Source organism: Scyliorhinus torazame, chromosome 12, assembly GCF_047496885.1.
Source record: "Scyliorhinus torazame isolate Kashiwa2021f chromosome 12, sScyTor2.1, whole genome shotgun sequence".
NCBI lineage: Eukaryota > Metazoa > Chordata > Chondrichthyes > Carcharhiniformes > Scyliorhinidae > Scyliorhinus > Scyliorhinus torazame.
Window position 1 is genome coordinate 193,934,959 of NC_092718.1, and position 23,192 is coordinate 193,958,150.

At 56.4% G+C, this 23,192-nt stretch overlaps 1 protein-coding gene across 4 annotated transcripts in view; it reads right to left on the reverse strand.

Moving 5' to 3' along the window:
- Positions 1–23,192, reverse strand: part of sez6b (seizure related 6 homolog b) — a 1,259,716-nt gene that overhangs the window by 42,727 nt on the left and 1,193,797 nt on the right. For 3 of the 4 annotated variants that reach the window (XM_072469583.1, XM_072469582.1, XM_072469581.1), the window contains exons 13-14: positions 12,109–12,303; positions 10,088–10,126 (exon numbers count right to left, since the gene is read on the reverse strand). In XM_072469583.1, the coding sequence (XP_072325684.1) occupies positions 10,088–10,126; positions 12,109–12,303 (234 nt within the window). The remainder of the gene's footprint in view (positions 1–10,087; positions 10,127–12,108; positions 12,304–23,192) is intronic. The other variant, XM_072469584.1, reaches the window with a different exon arrangement.

A 23,192-nucleotide genomic window follows, 5' to 3' on the forward strand; every position in this document is an offset into this window, starting at 1 on the left:
GGGATTCCCACACGTTGCCAGTGGGTGAACTTCTATGTCAGGTATGCGCACTCTTAATATTATTAACCAAAAGTGATGTCCTTGACCAACCACCTGGGGGGGATTTACATATTAAAGGCGGAGTTTGCATTCTGAGGCTTTCTGAAGTCAGATAGATTTTGCCTCCGATGTCACCTTCAAAATCTGTAATTATGGAATGCGAGCCACCTATGGGCATAAACAATCCAGTGAGGGCTGGGCTTGAAACCTCATATCAAAATATGAAAAGATTCAGGATTTCAATGAAGCTTATTTCAGCAACAATAAACATTCAGAAATGTCAGTGGACCGGTATGGCTTTCTAATTCCACCTTATACATTATGGCTGATTATTCTAGAAAATTATATTTATAGTCTACAGTGCACGAGAGAAGGATTGATGCAATTTGAAGATTCAGTATTCACAAAGAATTCTTGTATTAGGCAAGTGGGGGAGTCCAAATGAAAGACATGTTCCAACTTTTGGTTGATAATATTAATAGTGCACATACCTGACATTTGATTTAGCTCTACATCCAACACTGGGGGCGAAATTCTCCGTTATCGGCGGAAAGTCCGCCGATCGGCGCAAAAAACGGCGCAAATCCGACTTGCGTCACGTCGGAAAAATGGGTCGATAGTCTCCGGCCCGAAATGGGCTAGCACCGACGTAACGGGATCCGCGCTTGCCGCAGTGGTTCACGCCGTGCAGCGTCATACGCGCTGCATGGCGTGACGGCTCATAAGGCCGCGCTGCTCCCCCCCACCCGACCGCAACACCCGACCGCAACACCCGACTGGATGGCTGGCCGTCACTCAGCCCCGAGGTTCGAGTCACGCGATGTGGAGGCGCTCCTGGACGCGGTGGAGGAGAGGAGGGACGCCCTGTATCCCGGGCACGGCCACAGAGTTGCCCCACGCCACAGCCGGCGTCTGTGGAGGGAAGTGGCAGAGGCCGTCACCGCTGTGGCCCTGACATCACGGACAGGCACCCAGTGCCACAAGAAGGTGAACGACCTCGTCAGAGCAGGCAGGGTGAGCCTCCCCATATCCCCCCCTCCCCATATCCCCCCCCCTCCCCCATATCCCCTATATCCCCCCTCCCCATATCCCCCCTCCCCCATATCCCCCCTCCCCATATCCCCAATATCCCCCCCTCCCCCATATCCCCAATATCCCCCCTCCCCCATATCCCCCCTCCCCCATATCCCCCCTCCCCATATCCCCCCTCCCCATATCCCCCTCCCCATATCCCCCTCCCCCATATCCCCCCTCCCCCATACCCCCCTCCCCCATATCCCCCTCCCCCATATCCCCCTCCCCCATTTCCCCCCTCCCCCATTTCCCCCCTCCCCCATATCCCCCCTCCCCCATATCCCCCCTCCTCCATATCCCCCCCTACCTCATATCCCCCCCTCCCCCATATCCCCCCTCCCCCATATCCCCCCTCCCCCATATCCCCCCTCCCCCCATATCCCCAAGTGAATCCAGCCCTAACCTTAACCTCTGCAATGCACGCGCAACCGATGGCGTGCATTCATATACCTGCCTAACACTGTTGCCTTTTACCCCTGCCCACCCCCCCCCCCACAGGAGAAGCGCGCACACAACAATAGGGAGCATGTGAGGACTGGAGGAGGGCCCGCTGATGAGAGGCCACTGACCGTACACGAGGAAAGGGCCCTGGAACTGGCTGGCGGACCTGAGGACCGGGAGGTTGCTGATGCAGAGGTCGGGGGCGTACTAGCGAGTGAGCCACCGACAGCACCGTCCCCATATCCCCCCCTCCCCCTATAATCCCCCTCCCCCGTATCACCTGATCACTGCCTGATGTCTAACCATGCATGCTTCATTGTGTATCGCAGGACCAAACGTCCAGGCACCCATCCCCGCAGATGCAGACCACCCGCAGGATGCCCCCTCGGAGACCACAGGAGACGGAGAGACCCCGGACCCTCCAGCATGCGATGCCCGCAGGATGCCCCTCGCACACCCACGGGAGACCTGGAGCAACATGGGAGACGACACCCCCCGTCACGTGCGGGAGCGACCACCCAGCGACGAGGGGGGGCAGCCACAGGCCCCCGTCACATCCGAGCCAGGACACCACTACCCAGGACACCACTACCCAGGACACCCACTACCCAGGACACCACTACCCAGGACACCCCTACCCGGGACAGCACTACCCAGGAAGACGAAATACCGGACAGTGACTCAGAGTGGATGGGTGGAGACGAACCCCCACCCCAAAGTGCCATGGACTCAGAGTGGGACGAAGAGCACGACACAACGCCACTGCTGTCACCAACACCCTCCATCCATCGCAGAAACACTCACCAACGGTTGGGCACTTTAGTGATGAGGCGTCTGGTACACTCACTGGTGCGCACAACACAGCCGTCCCGGTACAGCAGGTGGAGGTAGAAGCAGCAGAGGGACCGGGGCGGTCGGAGGTCAGCCCAGCCCAAGCGAACATCTGCCGCCCAGATGGATCCCGGGTTCCTGCAGTTACCACACCCACACATAGATCCGATGCAACCACCGACCCGGAGACGAGCGAAGAGGGTGACGGGCGGCTTGCGGCGGTCGCAGGTGGAGGAGTCCACCCGCGTCCAGGAGCTGGGAGTTGGTGCCGGTCATGCGTGCCACCCAGGCCGACAACCGCACGGGTGGCGTCCGACGGTGGAGGCAATGGGTGCGACGGTGTCAGACATGGGGAACGTTTGCGAGGCCTGGGGCCTTCCGTGCAGGCGGCGTCTGTGGCCCAGGAAATGGCTGCCCTCTCACAGGAGGCCATGAGCCAGTGCCAGCGCCAGATGGCAGAGGCGCTCAACGCCATAGCCCCAGTCTCTGCAGGCCATGGCCCAGTCTCAGCAAGGCCATGGCCCAGTCTCTGCAGGCCAATCGCTGAGGGCATCGGCGCCAGTGGCCATGTGCGAGCCGGTGACGCACTGTCACAGACAGGGTTTGCCAACCCCCTGGGCTCCATGGCTGCAAAACCTGCAGACCCCCTGTCGATACCAGCACGGGCCCTCCAGGACTGGCAGCGCCAGATGTCGGGGGGCGTCGGATGGCCAGTCCGTTCGCATCCCCCCACCCATGTGGAGGCCTGGGGGGCCATCGGGCACCCCGAGGGAGGAGGAGGTGGTGTGGTCCGTCCCGGCTCCCCTCTGTAGGGGAGGTCCCGGTACACCCGCGACACCTCGGACTCCCCCCCTTCCGTCCCAGGTGCATCGGGTGGGCAACGGGCAGGACAGGCTGGCAGCTCGCCATCCCAGTCGCCCGGGCCGCAGCCTGGCCCATCTAGGCCAGGACGCCCCAGGAAACGGCCGCCAAAGGGATCCAGTGTCAGAGGGCAGGAATCACAGGAGTCCACCTCCAGTTCTGCTGTACCGTCTGGGGAACCACGTAGACGTAGTCAAAGGGCCCGTAAGGCCAAACAATTAGACACTGAGTCAGTTGGCACGGGTGCAGGGCACAGATGAGTTTTAGGGGCTAGGGCACGTGCATGAACTCCTTTGGTTATTAAAGTCAATGTTACACCTACCGAAGCTGCCTTTGTGCTCTGTCCAAAGTGTGCGGGGGTGTCATGTACGTTGAGCGCAAGTGTGTGTGTGAGGGGTGGTCTTACCTCAGCCCCAGGTGAGTCTGCCCCCTTCCCCCTGGGCCGCCATCAACATCCCCCGGGCAGAGGACGGGACGTGCGCTGCAGTGTCACAGCCGCATGCAGGGATGGTCCGGGTGGATGGTGGTACTGTGGCCATGGGTCAGACATAGTCCAACGATGTAGAGCCAGGAGCTCATCGCAGGGCGGGTTGTCATCATCCTCCATGGCCTGCGATAGACATGCGTCCACCCGCAACTGTGTGAGCCCGGCCCGTTGTGCCGCAGGTGGATCGGCAATGGGGGGGGGTGGTGGTGTGCATGCGGGTGGGGTGGGTGTGGTTGGGGAGGGGGGGTGAGGGTGCTGGGTGGGTGGATGGGTGGGGGGTGTGGGTGGTCGGCTGTTTGCCATGGTGTGCGGTCTGTGGCCATACTACCCGATTCCCACGCCCATCTAGTCAGTGAAGCGGACGTCTATCAGTCTGTCCCGTGCCCGCTGGGCCAGCCGGTAACGGTGGACAGCCACCCGCCTGTGTCTACCCCGTCTGCCCTGACCATTGCCCCCATCCCCCTCATCTGGGGAGGACTGGGCCTCTTCCTGCTGCTCCTCCACTCCGCCCTCCTCTGCCTGCGGCACATCGCCCCTCTGCTGGGCTATGTTGTGCAGGACGCAGCACACCACAATGATGCGGCCGACCCTATCTGACCGATACTGGAGGGCGCCCCCCAGAGAGGTCCAGGCACCTGAAACGCATCTTCAGCACGCCAAAGCACCTCTCGACCACTCCCCTTGTCGCTACATGGGCATCATTGTAGCGGTTCTCCGCCTCATTGCGTGGGCCTCCGTATAGGCGTCATCAGCCACGATCGCAATGGGTAGCCCCTGTCGCCCAGCAACCAGCCCCTCAGCCGGGGATGGCGTCCCTCGTACATGCCGGGGATGGATGACCGCGACAACACGAATGAGTCGTGTACACTGCCTGGGTGACGGGCGCAGACGTGCAGGATCATCATGCGGTGGTCGCAGACCACCTGTACGTTCATCGAATAGGTCCCCTTCCTATTAGTGAACACGGCCCTGTTATCTGCAGGTGGCCGCACGGCGATGTGCATCCCATCGATCGCGCCCTGGACCATGGGGAACCCGGCCACGGCAGAGGAAGCCCACGGCCCGGGCATCTTGGCTGGCCCGGTCCACGGGGAAGCGGGATGTAGCGGTGCGCCATGGCATATAGGGCATCTGTCACTGCCCGGATGCACCGGTGCACCGAAGTCTGCGATATGCCAGACAGGTCCCCCACTCGGTGCCTGGAATGACCCCGTTGCATAAAAGTTCAGGGTCACCGTAACCTTGACGGACACGGGGAGAGGGTGTCCCCCACCCAGTGCCACGCGGTGACAGGTGTGCCAGCAGGTGGCAGATGTGTGCCACGGTTTCCCGGCTCATCCGGAGTCCCCCTCCTGCATTCCCGGTCCGTGAGGTCCTGGTATGACTGCCGGGGCCGGTACACACGGGGCGCCCTCGGGTGCCTCCGTTGCCGTGGGGTCGCGACGTCCTCCTCCCCCCTCCTCGTCCTGTTGGTCAGGTGTCCCTCCAGCCTGGGCGGCTGCCGCCTGCCCCTCAGCGGCAGCCTGCGCCGCCTCTCTGGCACGCTCCTCCTCCTCCTCCTCATCCAGGGCAACATGGACATGAGCGGCTGCCACCTACGGCGACCAACATCGCTGGATTATCTGAAAACATGACAGCCTGGTGGGGGGGGAGGGGGAACGACGACATGTCATCATTGCCCATATCCCCTCCTCCCCCCCAGGCCAGGTGGCATGGACCGCATGGGTCCAACTGTTGGAGGCTGGCACCTGGCCAGGTGGACCAACTCACTTGCCCTCCCATCCCCCCTCCTCGGCATGGACCCCCCCCCAACCTCCACCCCAGCACGGACCCCCCCCCAACCTCCACCCCGGCACGGACCCCCCGTCCCCCAACCTCCCACACCGGCACGGACCCCCCCGCCCCCCAACCTCCACGCCGGCATGGACCCCCCCCCCCAACCTCCACCCCAGCAACGGACCCCCCCCCCCCAACCTCCACCCCCGGCACGGACCCCCCCCCAACCTCCACCCCGGCACGGACCCCTCCCCCCAACCTCCACCCCAGCACGGACCCCCCCCAACCTCCAGCCCGGCACGGACCCCCCCCCCAACCTCCACCCCAGCACGGACCCCCCCCCAACCTCCACCCCGGCACGGACCCCCCCCAACCTCCACCCCGGCACAGCACGGACCCCCCCCCCAACCTCCACCCCGGCACGGACCCCCCCCCAACCTCCACCCCAGCACGGACCCCCCCCCCAAACGTCCACCCCAGCACGGCACGGACCCCCCCCAACCTCCACCCCAGCACGGACCCCCCCCCGACCTCCACCCCGGCACGGACACCCCCCCCAACCCGGACCCCCCCCCAACCTCCACCCCGGCACGGCACGGACCCCCCCCCAACCTCCACCCCGGCACGGACCCCCCCCCAACCTCCACTCTGGCACGGACCCCCCCCCCCAACCTCCACCCCAGCACGGACCCCTCCCCCAACCTCCACCCCGGCACGGACCCCCCCCCCCAACCTCCACCCCGGCACGGACCCCCCGCCCCCCAACCTCCACCCCGGCACGGACCCCCCCCGCCCCCCCAACCTCCACGCCGGCATGGACCCCCCCCCCAACCTCCCACCCCAGCACGGACCCCCCCCCCCAACCTCCACCCCCGGCACGGACCCCCCCCCAACCTCCACCCCGGCACGGACCCCTCCCCCCAACCTCCACCCCAGCACGGACCCCCCCCCAACCTCCAGCCCGGCACGGACCCCCCCCCCCCAACCTCCACCCCAGCACGGACCCCCCCCCAACCTCCACCCCGGCAAGGACCCCTCCCCCAACCTCCACCCCAGCACGGACCCCCCCCCAACCTCCACCCCGGCACGGACCCCCCGTCCCCCAACCTCCACCCCAGCACGGACCCCCCCCCCCAACCTCCACCCCGGCACGGACCCCTCCCCCAACCTCCACCCCGGCACGGACCCCTCCCCCCAACCTCCACCCCAGCACGGACCCCCCCCCCCAACCTCCAGCCCGGCACGGACCCCCCCCCCAACCTCCACCCCAGCACGGACCCCCCCCCCAACCTCCACCCCGGCACGGACCCCCCCCCAACATCCACCCCGGCACAGCACGGACCCCCCCCCCAACCTCCACCCCGGCACGGACCCCCCCCAACCTCCACCCCCAGCACGGACCCCCCCCCCAACGTACACCCCAGCACGGCACGGACCCCCCCAACCTCCACCCCAGCAAGGACCCCCCCCCCGACCTCCACCCCGGCACGGACACCCCCCCCAACCCGGACCCCCCCCCAACCTCCACCCCGGCACGGCACGGACCCCCCCCCCAACCTCCACCCCCGGCACGGACCCCCCCCAACCTCCACTCTGGCACGGACCCCCCCCCCAACCTCCACCCCAGCACGGACCCCTCCCCCAACCTCCACCCCGGCACGGACCCCCCCCCAACGTCCACCCCGGCACGGACCCCCCCCCAACCTCCACCCCGGCACGGCACGGACCCCCCCCAACCTCCACCCCGGCACGGACCCCCCCCCCAACCTCCACCCCGGCACGAACCCCCCCCCAACCTCCACCCCAGCACGGACCCCCCCCCAACCTCCACCCCGGCACGGCACGGACCCCCCCAACCTCCACCCCAGCACGGACCCCCCCCCCAACCTCCACCCCGGCACGGACCCCCCCCAACCTCCACCCCGGCACGGATCCCCCCCCCAACCTCCACCCCGGCACGGACCCCCCCCTAACCTCCACCCCAGCACGGACCCCCCCCCAACCTCCACCCCGGCACGGACCCCCCCCCAACCTCCACCCCGGCACGGACCCCTCCCCCCAACCTCCACCCCAGCACGGACCCCCCCCCAACCTCCAGCCCGGCACGGACCCCCCCCCCCAACCTCCACCCCAGCACGGACCCCCCCCCAACCTCCACCCCGGCACAGCACGACCCCCCCCAAACCTCCACCCCGGCACGGACCCCCCCCCCAACCTCCACCCCAGCACGGACCCCCCCCAACGTCCACCCCGGCACGGCACGGACCCCCCCAACCTCCACCCCAGCACGGACCCCCCCCCAACCTCCACCCCAGCACGGACACCCCCCCCAACCCGGACCCCCCCCAACCTCCACCCCGGCACGGCACGGACCCCCCCCCCAACCTCCACCCCGGCACGGACCCCCCCCAACCTCCACTCTGGCACGGACCCCCCCCCCAACCTCCACCCCAGCACGGACCCCTCCCCCAACCTCCACACCCCGGCACGGACCCCCCCCCCAACGTCCACCCCGGCACGGACCCCCCCCCAACCTCCACCCCGGCACGGCACGGACCCCCCCCCGAACCTTCACCCCGGCACGGAACCCCCCCCCGAACCTCCACCCCCCCCGGCACGGCACGGACCCCCCAACCTCACCCCGGCCACGGACCCCCCCCCCAACCTCCACCCCCGGCACGGAACCCCCCCCAACCTCCACCCCAGCACGGACCCCCCCCCCAACCACCACCCCGGCACGGCACGGACCCCCCCAACCTCCCACCCCAGCACGGACCCCCCCCCAACCTCCACCCCGGCACGGACCCCCCCCAACCTCCACCCCGGCACGGACCCCCCCCCAAACCTCCACCCCGGCACGGACCCCCCCCCTCAACACTCCAACCTCCACCACAGCACGGCCCCCCCCAACCTCCACCCCGGCACGGACCCCCCCCAACCTCCCACCCCGGCACGGACCACCCCCCCCCCCAACCTCCACCCCAGCACGGACACCCCCCCAAACCTCCACCCCGGCACGGACGGACCCCCCAACCTCCACCCCAGCATGGACCCCCCAACCTCCAACCCGGCACGGACCCCCCCCCAACCTCCACCCCGGCACGGACCCCCCCCCAACCTCCACCCCGGCACGGACCCCCCCCCCCTAACCTCCACCCCGGCACAGACCCCCCCCCAACCTCCACCCCGGCACGGACCCCCCCCCTAACCTCCACCCCCAGCACGGAACCCCCCCAACCTCCACCCCGGCACGGACCCCCCCCCCCCCCCAACCTCCACCCCGGCACGGACCCCCCCCAACCTCCACCCCGGCACGGACCACCCCCCCCCCCCCCCCCCCAACCTCCACCCCAGCACGGACACCCCCCCAACCTCCACCCCGGCACGGACCCCCCCCCAACCTCCACCCCGGCACGGACCCCCCCCCCCAACCTCCTCCCCGGCACGGACCCACCCCCAACCTTCACCCCGGCACGGACCCCCCCCCAACCTCCACCCCGGCACAGCACGGACCCCCCCCCAACCTCCACCCCGGCACGGACCCCCCCCCAACCTCCACCCCGCACGGACCCCCCCCCCCCCAACCTCCACCCCAGCACGGACCCCCCCCCAACCTCCACCCCGGCACGGCACGGACCCCCCCCAACCTCCACCACCCCCAGCACGGACCCCCCCCCAACCTCCACCCCGGCACAGACCCCCCCCAACCTCCACCCCGGCACGGACCCCCCCCCAACCTCCACCCCGGCACGGACCCCCCCAACCTCCACCCCGGCACGGCACGGACCCCCCCCCAACCTCCACCCCGGCACGGACCCCCCATCCACCTCCCCGGCACGGACCCCCTCCCGGCACTCCCCTGGAGCCCAGCCTACTCTAACCATCGCCCCCCCCGCCGCACACACACACACACAAGCCGAGACACACCTCTCCTCACGCATTCAGACTGCGGCCACGCCATTGCCTGCCCAGAGCCAACCCCCCAGGCCGTCACTCACCTCCACGCTGGTCGGCGTGAGCCTGGAGCACAGGGTCACGCCGATGAAAAGGAGGTTTGATTCACGTCGACGTGAACGGTCATCACGTCGACGGGACTTCGGCCCATCCGGAAGGGAGAATATCGGCAGGCCGAAAATCGGCTGCCTTGCGCAGACCCGTGACATTCTCCGTCGGCAGCGGCGACATAACGCCCCGCCGACTTTTCTCCCTTCGGAGACTTCGGCAACCGGCAGGGGGCGGGATTTCACGGCGGGCCCAACGGCCATTCTCCGACCCCGCTGGGGGGTCGGAGAATGACGCCCTGGGAGTCTGTCTATTTCAGCAGCAGAATCAATATCACCACATTGTGACCCTGAAACTTTAACCTAAGATCTAAACTTGCAAATGCTGGTACTCAATTAAAACATTACTGAGTGAAAAGATATTTATAGAACAAATTAATGCTTTTTTGATGGGGTATTTCTTTCAGAGCAGTATCCAATGAATTTAAGTCGCTCTTGGAGAGTTGGGGGGGCTAAGGTCAAATCAGTTGTTACTACTCATCCTTGAGGGCATTAAGGGTCAAACATATGCTCTTACCTTCCAGTCTACGTTCGTTGAAGTACTTGTCAAAAGTAACTGAAATGAAAACCAGATAGATGCCATTTTAAGTCGTGTCAGCAGAACCGTGATTGAAGTCAAATTCCAGTTTTGTGAATCAGATTCTGGGATTTTTTTCAGGGTTTTAGACTTTGCCCAGCTGTGATTCTGTCCATGTGTAATTAGACTCCTTGGTACATAAGAATTGACGAAATCCAAATCTGTTTTGTAACATGAACTACAGGGTTTTTGGGGGGATATTTAAGGGCTATATTTTAATTTCTATGTCCTGGGCTCAACCATTTTCAGCTGCTTTCATCCATGGCCTACCTCCAATATATGGTCAGAAATGGGGGTGTTCACAGAGGACTGCACAATGTTCAACACCATTCGCAACTCGTCAGATAATAAAGCAATGTATCCCCAAATGCAGCAATACCGTGAAAATATCCAGGCTTGGGCAGACAAGTGGCAAGTAACATTTGGGGTGGCACGTAGCACAGTGGTAGCACTGTTGCTTCTGAGCACCAGGGAACTGGGTTCGATTCCCGGCTTGGGGCACTGTCTGTGCGGAGTCTGCACGTTCTCCCCGAGTCTGCGTGGGTTTCCTCTGAGTGCTCCGGTTTCCTCCCACAGTCCAAAGATGTGCAGGTTAGGTGGATTGGCCATGCTAGATTGCCCTTCATGTCCAAAAAGGTTAGGTGGGGTTACTGGGTTACAAGGATAGGGTGGCGGTGTGGGCTTCAGTAGGGTGCTCTTTCCAAGGGCCGGTGCAGACTCGATGGGTCGAATGGCCTCCTTCTGCTCTGTAAATTCTATGATTCCATGAGTGCCAGGCAGTGACCATATCCTACAAGAGTGAATCTAACTATTGTCCCTTGACATTCAATGACATTACCATTGCTGAATCCCACACAATCAACATCCTGGAGGTTACCGCTAATCAGATACTGAACTGGACTAGCCATAGAAGTACTGTGGCTACAATATAGGCTAGGAATTCTGCAGTGAGCAGCTCACAGCCTGACACCCCAAAGATTGTCTACCAAGGCACAAGTTAGGAGTGTGATGGAATACTCTCCACTTGCCTGGATGACTGCAGTTCCAACCCTTAAGAAGCTTAACACCATCCAGGACAAAACAGCCCACTTGATTAGTGCCCCTTCCACAAACATTCAGTCCCCCCCTCCACCACTGACGCCACAGTAGCAGTAGTGTGTACCATCTACAAGATGCACTGCAGGAACTTACCAAGACTCGTCAGGCAGCATCTTCCAAATCCACAACCATTACCATCTGGAAGGACAACGGCAGCAGATAGTTGGGAAACCACCACCTGGAAGTTTCCCTCCAAGTCACTCACTCTCCTGACTTGGAAATATATTGGCTGTTCCTTCAATGTCGCTGTGTCAAAATCCTGGAAATCCGTCCCTAACAGCACTGTGGGTGTACCTACACCTCGGGGACGGCAGCGGTTTAAGAAGGCAGCTCACCACCACCTTCTCAAGGGCAATTAGGGATAGGAAATAAATGCTGGCCTAGTCAGCGATGCCCACATCCCGTAGAAAGTAGGAAAAAAAAGATATTAAAGAAATGGATTTGACTCTGATCCCCTGTTCACACCAAGTACTTGTTTGATGGTCCAATGGTTTAACAAACATGAAACATCAGCACTTTGAATGATGGAACACAGGATTCTGTCCATCCTCCTAGCCTGAAAAACTGTCAGTTACACTTGGGACATTAAAGGCAGGCCCATATCTAGTCAAGTGCAGTAAAATGAATTAAATTGGACTGAATCATCAGGGATTATTATTGCTAATGGTTTCACAAATGAGGGTAGGATAAAACTTTAGCTGAGTACACATGCATGAAACGCACATAGTCAATACAAAAACAAACTCACTCGAAGTGAATAAAGTGTTCTTAACATTTTTGACAAAGCAGCCTTTTCCCATAAAACCAATACTTAAAAGAAGCAAGACTTGGTAGCTTTCTCTATCGGGTGTGGCAAGTTTTACCTTTGCAGAATGGAGGTGGGTTGCTCCACTCTGAGGGGTGTCCCGGAATGCACTTGATGCTGGCTTCCCCAATTAATTCATAGCCATCATAACAGGCAAACCTCAAGGCCTCTCCTGCTTGGTACAATTTCTTCTCGGTGGTCTGGTAACCATTGTCAGGCACTCCGGGGTTGTGACAAGGCTCAAACATCTCCGCTGCAAAAATTAACACCGAAGATATTTTCAGTTGTAGTAAAATAGAAAGAAAATATATTTTAGTACACTTCCTTGGCTAGAACTGCACATGCTGTAAATTATGTTGTTTAAGAACCAATCTAAGCACGTAATATAGAAAGAGCAATATAAATAGTCTCATAGACTATTGAGTGTACAAATTCTCATTTGTAGTGATGTAGCTACTCTGCGTATCCTTTGAGAATGTGTTAGAATGAGCTGACGATGGAGGCATTTTGCCATTTGATTTTCAGATTTGCAGTTTAGATAACTGTTGCAGGGCATGATGGGGAAAAAACTGCGCGAGGGCTAAAAATTGAGGAAATGACAATGAATAAACTGTGTCAATGGCGACAGTGGGAGAGGTTCACAGAGGAAGACTAGGGGTCCAAAAACAAATTTGGACATGAGACTGGATAGACTGACCAGACAGGTTGCAGAAACCAAAAGAAGGCCCTCAGTTCAAACAACATATTTGTATATGTGAAGGCTGGATAGGCATTGGTTCACTTCACAAGTTGTGGCTTTGCCAGCCAATGCCACTTTTATCTGGAGATATAGCATGTATGTTAAATAGTAATTTCTGTAATATGATAATATTCCACTTCAAGTGAACAGGAATGTCAGTGGGCACAGTGTAAAAGTGAATAATTTAACTGACAATGTCTGGAAGAGGTTGTAGTTTATTATTAAAATCTAGTACTCTCACCCTTTCTAAGTGTTCATGCGAATTAGGAGTAGCAGTAGGCCACTTATCCCCTTGAGCCTGCTTTGCTATTCAATAAGATCAGGGCACATTCTCCCACAAGAGGAAACATCCTTCCCATATCCAACCTGCCAAGACCCCTCAGGATCTTATATGTTTCAATCAAGTCACCTCTTACTCTTCTAAACTCCAGCAGATACTCCTAGCCTATCCTGCCATTCCTCATAAGACAAACTACCAATTCCAGACAAAATTCTAGTAAACCTTCTATGAACTGCTTCAAAGGCATTTACATCTTCCTTTGAACAAGGAGATCTGGCACCCCTGATGGTGGGGATGTTTGAGGAGGCGATAGGGAAGGGGGTGTTGCCGCAAACCTTGGGGCAGGCATCGATTTCCCTGTTACTAAAAAAAGATAAGGATCCGACGGAGTGTGGGTCATATCGGCCCATATCACTTCTGAATGTGGGCGTAAAAGTGTTGGCGAAGGTACTGGCGGGTAGGCTGGAGGAGTGCCTTCCGAAGGTGATAGGGGAGGATCAGACAGGGTTCGTGAAAGGGAGGCAGCTGTTTTCGAACATTAGGAGGGTTTTGAACGTTGTTATGGCACCGGCGGGAAAGAAAGGAAACAGAGGTAGTTGTGGCATTGGACGCCGAGAAGGCGTTTGATCGGGTAGAATGGGGGTACCTGATGGCAGTGCTGGAGTGGTTTGGGATTGGACCAAGGTTTGTGAACTGGGTAAAGCTATTATATAAGGAACCGAAGGAGCGTGTCCGCACAAATAATATCAGTTCGAGATATTTCTCTCTCCACCGTGGGACTGGACAGGGATGTCCTATGTCCCCCCTGCTGTTTGCACTTGTGATTGAGCCGTTGGCCATCGCATTGAGAAGTTCGGGAGCATGGAAAGGAATAGTGCCGGGGTGGGGGGGATAGAGCATAGGGTGTCCTTATATGCCGACGACTTGCTGCTGTATGTGTCGGAGCCGAGTGCGTCGATAGGAGGAATATTGGAGCTACTGCGGGTATTTGGGTCTTTCTTGGGGTACAAGTTGAACCTGGACAAGAGTGAGTACTTTGTGGTGTCTCGGCCGGGTGTGGGGGCAGGGGTGGGGGGGCTGCCATTCCGTAGAGCAGGGACTCATTTTAGGTATCTGGGGGTGCAGGTTGCCCGGGAGTGGGGGAGGCTTCGTAGGTACAACATCACTAGTTTGGTGGGGAGAGTGAAAGCCGATCTGGCAAGGTGGGACGGCCTTCCTCTGTCACTAGCAGGTCGGGTACAGGCGGTTAAAATGAATGTGTTGCCGCGATTCCTGTTTATTTTTCAATGCCTACCGATTTTCCTGCCAAAGACTTTTTTCAGGGGGATTGAGGGAAGGATTACCTCATTCATATGGGGAGGGAAGGTGGCCAGAGTGAGAAAGGTGCTGCTACAGAGGGGGAGGCAGGCAGGGGGTTTGGGTCTCCCGAACTTGTTGTACTACTACTGGGCGGCGAATGTGGAGAAAGTGCGGAGCTGGGTCAGAGGGGTGGATTCTCAGTGGGTCAGAATGGAGGAGAGTTTGTGCAGGTGGTCGGGGCTGAAGGCACTTGCAACAGCGCCGCTCCCGATAGCTCTGGGGAAATATTCAGGGAGTCCAGTAATAATAGATTCATTGAAAATCTGGAGGCAGTTTCGGCAACACTTCGGGATGGTTTAGGGTCAAGGGAAATGCCGATTCGGGGGAACCACAGATTTGAGCCAGGGAGGTGGGATGGAAGTTTTCGGAAATGGGACGGAAATGGGAAGAGAAGGGGATTAAGACACTAAAAGATTTGTTTCTTCGGGGTCGGTTTGCAGGATTGAGGGAGCTGGAAGCGAAGTATGGGCTGGAGCAGGGAGAAGTGTTTAGATACATGCAGGTTCGGGATTTTGTCAGGAAGGAGATACAGAGCTTCCCAGAGGAACCGGCCTCCACATTGCTGGAGGAGGTGTTGACGACAGGGGGACTGGAGAAGGGGGCAGTGTCAGTGGTGTACGGAGCTATTCTGGAAGAGGATAAGGCACCACTGGAACGAATCAAAGCAAAGTGGGAGGAAGAGCTGGGAGAGGTTATAGAGGAGGGGGTCTGGTGTGAGGTGCTCGGGAGAGTGAATGCCTCCACCTCATGTGCGAGGTTGGGGCTGATACAGCTGAAGGTGGTATATAGAGCACACCTCACGAGGACGAAGATGAGCCGATTTTTTGAATGAGTAGAGGATGTGTGTGAGCGTTGCGGGGGGCCTGCGAATCACGTTCATATGTTTTGGTCCTGTCCAAAGCTAGGGGAGTACTGGAAGGAGGTGTTTTGGGTAATTTCCAAGGTGGTGTGTGTGAAACTGGACCCGTGCCCCCAGGAGGCCATATTCGGGGTGTTGGACCAGCCAGGGTTGGAAACGGGAGCGGAGGCAGATATCATAGCCTTCGCCTCGTTCATCGCCCGAAGGCGGATCCTGCTGGGATGGAGAGCAGCCTCTCCACCCAGTGCCCTGGCGTGGCGGGGGGACCTGTTGGAATACTTGACCCTTGAGAAGGTTTAGTTCGAACTGAGGTGAAGCTCGGAGGGGTTCTACAATTCATGGGCACTATTTATTATGCACTTTCAAGAACTGGATAACATCGAACATGAGTTGGCGGGGGGGGGGGGGGGGGGGGGGGGGAGGGGGGGCTGTGTAGATTAAGGGTGACTATGGGTAATCCCTGATTCCTTTTTGTTGTTTGTTTATGTAAACATGTGGGCTGAGGTTTGGGGGTTGGTGGGCGGATGGGATCGTTGTTATTATGGGGATTGACATATCTTGCTGATTATTGTTTATTGTTGATGGGTGTAAATATGGGAGAAAATGTGAAAAAGGAGAATAAATTAAAAACAAACAAACAAGCAGATCAGTATTCTCCACAGTACTACAGATGTGGTCTCGCCAATGCCGTACATATCTGAAACATAACCTCTCTACTCTTGTATTCAATTTGTTACGATCCCAGCTGCTGTTACTATTGGACAAGTCGGATCCCAGGGTGGAATCTGGCCAGGTAGACCCTAACTTTTATTATTGGTTCAGAAATGTGGAGGGTGGCTACTGAACAGAGTCCCAGGAGTCCGCTGATGAACTTTAAACAAAAAAACCCATTTATTAAACAAGGACAAATGGGCGGCACGGTGGCACAGTGGTTAGCACTGCTGCCTCACGGCTCTGAGGATCCGGGTTCGATCCTGGCCCCAGGTCACGGTGTGTGGGGAGTTTGCACATTCTCCCCGTGTCTGTGTGGGTCTCACCCCCCACAATCCAAAAACGATGTGCAGGGTAGGTGAATTGGCACGCTAAAATTGGCCCTTAATTGGAAAAGAAAATTGGGTACTCTAAATGTATTTAAAAAAATTTTTTAAATTAGACAAGAACAGATGAACTATATTACAATACTCCTTCACCCACAACTATACCTTTATATATATGCACAGATTCGCAAGGATAACACCCAGTGTGCTATTAGGGAGGGAGTTCTAGGATTTTGACCCAGCGACAATGAAGGAACGGTGATATATTTCCAAATCAGGGTGCTGAGTGACTTGGAGGGAAGCTTCCAGGTAGGTGGTGGTGTTCCCATGTATATTCTGCCCTTGTCTTTCTAGATGGTAGTGGTCGTGGGTTTGGAAGGTGCTGCCTAAGGAGCCAGATTGAGTTCCTGTCGTACGTCTTGGAATGGTACACACTGCTGCTACTGTGACAATAAAGATTACGAAAAAAAAATAGCCTTTTCACAAAAACTCTGCTTCGGTTAAACGAGGAGAGGGATAGCAGGGGAGCCATTTGACCCCTCCTCATCTGATCGTAACAAAGAACATCGTTTCTTGGAGACAGCTCATCAGCTGCCTCTTTCCGCCACTACAACAATCCACCCTTCCCCCGAGGCACTTTGTAAATCTGTCCCCAGAATGACAGCCCCCCTTTGGTAGAGACTGACGAGCATGCCTCCCATCTGTAAATCACCCTGTGGGTGAAATCGGGAAGGTATCTCCAAGGTCCCTACCTGCCCGGAATGTGTCCCAATCAAAGTGAGCCTGAGCTGATGTGATTAACTTGACAATGGCAAATGTGGCACCGCACGTGCCCAGTGGGCACTTTCCCTTAAAGATAGAGGCTGGGTGCAAATATAAATCACATGATCCGACCCAAATTTATACTCAAGTTTTGAAGCAAGCCCAATTTTGAACTGAATTGGGTTTCATATTCATCGTTGAGTACATTGCTGCTGGGGTCATGAGCAAAACAGAACCCATAAAACCGGGAATGGGTCACAAGATTACTAAGAATTTGTGTCTGAAAGTATTACTTTAAAACTGGGATGTAAATCTTTCACTTTTTGTGGCAGGGCTGTCAGACAAAGCCATGGTACTAACAGGCAGAGTCATGCACCTAAGGCAAATCCTCTGTTCTCCATGCATGGCGGTTTTGCACATTCCTCTTCTGTTGCTTGTAAAAGTTTCCAATTTTCAATTTCACGTTGTCTAACATAGTCATTCTCTTTCTCCCTCTTGGTTTACATCTCTCTAATCTTCCTTCTGGAGTGGAGTTATTCAGCACATCAAGGATTAAGCCATAAGACACAGGAGCATGAGTGGGCCATTCGCCCATCGAGTCTGCTCTGCCATTCAGTGAGATCATGACTGATCTGATGTGATGATCCTCAAAGCCACTCTCCCACCTTATCCCCATAACTCTTGATTCCCTCACTGATTAAAAACCTGTCTATCTCAGCCTTGAACATGAAACAAATACATTTATAGTACCTAATTCTTCTTTTTCCAATTAAGGGGTAATTTAGCGTGGCCAATCCAACTACCCTGCACAACTTTTGAGTTGTGGGGGGAAGACCCAGGCAAACAGGGGGAGAATGTGCAAGCACCACACGGCGGGTGACCCGGGGCCAGGATCGAACCTTGGTCCTCAGTGCCGTGATGCAGCAGAGCTAACTACTGCGCTACCATGCTGCCCTATCTCAGCCTTGAACATACTTAACAACCCAGCCTCTACACCCCCATGTAGTAAAAGATTCCACAGATACACTACTCTCTGAGAGAAGACATTCCTCCTCATCTCGGCCTTAAAAGGGAAACACCAGGAACTGAGCACAGTGTTGCCCATTGGTGATCTAAGAAGGCACATGACCTAGAGCATAGGTCAGCAGTGTAGAGCAAAGTAGCAACACACAAGGACATACCATAGAGTCTTCTCAATACCTGTACCCTCTACTGTAAATAGTTCAGTAATGTTAATACAGACCTCCTGGTTACTTCTAGAAGACTGGTTTATGGTGTCTAAGCAGTACAATTCATGGGTAGCGATAGCTCAACAAAACGTGATGGCAGCTGGAGCTCAAAATCCACACCCTCTGTAAAATGACTGAAGAAACCAAGAAAAGGAGGCCAGGAACAAATACCTGCTCTGAAAGATCCGCAATCAAGAAGCAGGGAGCTGAAAGAAATTCACCTGAAAAGTTCCAGAGACAGAAGGTGCTGGCAGCAGAAAAATAGGCCGCAGTTAAGCTCAAGCTAAACTCGCCACTGGATCCCTGTGGAAGCAGCTTCAACAAAGCAGAGCTTTCAGCCAGCAGCCTGCAGGGTGAGGTACAACTCTTTTAATGTCCCAAGAAAGCCAGCCCTGTGAACTATTGCTTCTAAAAATCCATCAGGCTGAAAACGCAGTTGCACGTTCATTGCACACTCCACCTACGACTTGGTGCCCCCTCCATGTGGCCCCCGGAACGCAACAAAAGAAAGCGATATCATTGAACACGCAGAAACCCCCTGTTCAAACAAAAGCCCAGTGACTTGCAAAGTTTTCGGTCTCCCAGCCAGTGAGATCCTAACCTCCTAACTCAGACCCGACCCGCGGCCGGCCAACACCATTTTACTGGTCCACAGCTGCGATTCGAGGCACGGCCATTTTGCAGCTTCTTCCTCTTCCCGGCCCGTTGTTGACATTTTAAAAGTTTCACCAGAAGTCGAAAATGCGCGCACAAATCTTCTCCCCGAAGTCTTCTGATCGCTTAAAGTCACGCACGCACACGCCTTAAAATTTTCAGCCATGGGTCACAATTCTTCACTGCCATCCCCAATGTACCTTACCCACAGCCTGCACCAATCTCACCGCTTGAGTTACTGGTGAAACAGGTTCCTCAGATATAGCATTGGCGTAGGATGAAATTAAAAAATCTGAGGCAGAACAATCAGCAAGGTACTTAAGTCAATTAGGCTGATTGCAGATGATATCATCGTCAGGCAAAATATCGGCGAATAATCTGCAATTTTTTTAAAATTAAGGGACAATCTTTTAGCCTGACCAATCCACCTACCCTGCACACCTTTTGGGTTGTGGGGGTGAGACCCACGCAGACACGGTGAGAATGTGCAAACTCCACACGGACAGTGACCCGGGGCTGGGATTGGCACTATGAGGCAACAGTGCTAACCACTGGGCCACTGTGCAGCCCATCTGCAACTTTTGAAGATGTTTTAAAATCTTTTGACTTCTTTTTGAACCTGTGACCCAACAATATCTTGGAACATGCCAAATTTAACAGGAGAGCCCAGCTGCCTGTGACACATGTCGATTCCTTTATCAATGACTTCGACCGCATGGCAAGAAGATGCGAATAGGGTGATCTGTAATCAAACTCAGTCCAGAAAGAATCCTGGATGATTCGCTCTTCGACCTTCTCCAAGTCAAGGAAGACCTCATTCTCATTCAGGATGTGCAGCTAATCAGGCTTTCAGAGCTGCGAGACCAACATTGGACTATTCTTAGAGGCGAGAGCACTTCATGGGACAGACGGCGCATCCATATCCGGCCACAGACGCACAGAGAACGTCTGAGCCAAAGTAAGCCAACCCCAACCACCCTGCCAAATGACTGTGCCAACACTGCGGGGCCAAGTGCACCACTGGGACCAATGTACGGCCAGTGCTGTTAAACGCTTCCATAGTCACAGACAGGAGCACTTCAGCAGGCTATACCAGTCACGCCCTCCGCACAGCGCTGACAGTCTAAGAGCCATCCATGAAGTCAAGGCTACTGACCCAGAAGACACACAGCTTTTCTTCCAGGGCGACATCAGACAATGCGTCTCCTTGTTCTGGAATACAGGCATCTTAGCAAACGGCCATCATCCAGTTTGGTTCTGGTGCCGGAGTGACCACCTTATCAAATGATGAACTGTGGCTCCGAGGCCACGGAGTCTGAACCACGGGCACCCCATTCTATGGCGCGGGGGGAGTCCAACTCCCAGTCATTGGAACGATTCAAGAGCCATTGAGGTATGATGACAAACCCATCACAAAAGTTATTTACCTTGTGCAAAATCAGCCCTCTTCACTCCTTCGTAGAAACATCTGATGTGTTGTTCCTTGTGACTTAATAACACTTGTAGCCTTGAAGTTGAAGTAGATGCATTATTGTAAGTTTGTTTTCTCTTCAGTGCTTAATTTTAAGTTACATCTGAGCTGCCTGTCTGTGTCTTGCTACCAGCTCCCGTTCCTGTGAAGTGTGTCCTGAACTCCTGTTCGTGTGTTTTTAAACCTCCCGTGCTCCCTCTAGTGATTGCTCAGTTGTATTGCATCTACAGTGACCCCTTGCTTAATATACACAGATATACAGATCACCACAGTCATTGGAACGATTCAAGAGCCATTGAGGTATGATGACAAACCCATCACAAAAGTTATTTATCTTGTGCAAAATCAACCCTCTTCACTCCTTCGTAGAGACATCTGAACAGCTCTTCACCTGCTTCAACTGGCAGAAGATGTGAAGACAACCAGAGTCCCAATGGAACCAGAAACTCATCCTCCCAATAGCCCAACTACAAAGCAGTAACCCAATGCTGACTCTGTTTATAACCTCACTTCCCTATTTTTGGAGCAGATCTGTTATCTTTTTCAGGTCCCTAAACTGAACCAAGGGCCGGACTAACCTACCGTGCAGGAGGTTACCGCAGCAACCCCAGAGAAGGTGACGCTAGAGCCAGAACGACTTCCAGAGGAATCACAGCCTCTATCAGATATCAGGGTGCAATCGGTTAAGATGACGACCTACCAACTGCCCCAGGAACAACCAGCCAGTGTGACGAAACCACAGAGTCCACTGGAACCAGGTGCAGCCCGATGCTAACAAAGGTAAACTGCCTCTACATTCTTCTTCCATCCACAGGAACGCTGCCCCTCACCCCGCAGAAGGCTTCCAGATGCCGTAAAAAACACAAAACGAAGAAGGGACGCAACTGACAGCCAGATTGATGCCACTCCCCAAAATAAATGACCGCCACTCATGAGTCCCAACCGAACAGGTGTGGCATGACACTCGCCAATGGAATAAAGTGCATGACGCCATGCTGGCACCCATCTCCAACCAACGATCCACCATCAAGATAAACTGCCCATAGATCATACCACTCCCTACCGGATGTCAAACGAGACATGGTGGAACACAAGGGCCGGGATTCTCCGCAATCCATGCCAAGTGTTGATACTGGCATAAACACTGGAGTGGTGTACGCTGGCATCAACGGGCCTCCTGGCCCAGCAATTCAGTGGTCTTCAGGGGGCCAGCATGGTGCCGGAGTGCTGCGCGCTGCTCTGGTGCCAAAAGGCGGCCCTGCACGGCCGGCGTGGGTCCGCGTATGCATGTGTCGGCCGTCTCCACGCCGGCGCATGTGCATGGTGGCCGTCTCCGCACCGTCGGAGACCTACAGCGGGCCTGCATGGAAGGAGGTCGGCCCCCTCCAGATCGCGGGCGCCCGCCGATTGGAAGCCCCCGATCGTGGGCCTGGACCCCATGGAGGCCCTCCCCAGAGTCAGATCCCCTGCCCCCCCCACCAGGACGTCCACGCGGCCGCGGGTCCGAGCTACCGCCGAGTGGTACCAGGTTGGAACCACGCCGGCGGGACTCGGCAGAACTTCGGCCGATTGCCCGCGGAGTATTGCCGCAGAGGCCTTTCTCAGCGGCCCCCAACCGGCGCCGCGGAGACCGCGCGGGCGCGATTGCTGCCAATTCTCCGGTCGCCGGAGAATTGCCTACCGGCGTCGGAGCGGCGTGACGGGAATTTCCCTCGTCCCCGGCGATTCTCCGACCCGGCGCGGGCTTGGAGAATCTCGCCCAAGATCTCCACACTGCCTCATACCCTGATTTCAAAGGCTAGAAGGAAGAAGTCGAGGTGGCATGAACTCTGTTGGCGCATGCTGTTAATGCTGTAATGTTCATCCCAAAGTAGTTTGGAGTTAGAACAGTTACAGTTGCAACGCCAAAGTTACGTGCGTCAAGCCTTATGACAAGACAAGACTTTAATCAAACTGAGACTTGGGGTGAGGTATCGTAAATGATGTGTTATCTGAGTTGGTTTAAGATTGACTGCAACTGGATGCAGTGAGACTATAAACAGGCTTCCTGGTCCAACACTGTTTTATTGAACCTGCTGGTTGCTGTACATAATCTGCTGTGGGTTGACGCTCTATTAATCTAAACTGATAACCTCTGACTGGCTTGACCAGACTAGCTCTCTGTCACATGGAGAAGGTGCTCACGGCCTTGTGCACTCTGACTATCTCTGTAGCTATATTCTGTGAGAAGAGGGCGAGTCTGAATACCTTGTGTTTTTTATAGTGGTAGTGTCCTGTCTGGTGATTGGTTGTTCTGTGTCGTGTGTGTTCATTGGTTATCCTGTGTGTCAATCACTGCCTGTCTGCATCTCATTATATGCATGAGTGGATATTATGACAGTAAAAAGATTCAGTAGATTAAAGGCTAATCTGGGACTGAGTACAGTACTGCCCACCAATGACCTACAACTTAGGTCAGTCGTGTAGAGCTCGGTAGCAACAGTTAAGTACATGTGGGCGGCACAGTAGCACAGTGGTTAGCACTGTTGAGCAATTCTCTATGTTGGGGGAAAGCATTCCTATTGTTATTCTGATTTCTTTAGCAAATGGTAAAATGGCAACCACCTCCTGACAAGGTGTTTCCCAGGTATTTAAATTGTGGCACCTCTTCCAGCTGTTGACCATTTATCGTCACTCCTGTTTGCACAATATTATTTCTTTCAATCTTCATAACATTGCACTAATTTCAATTCTGTAATTAACGAGTGCAGAA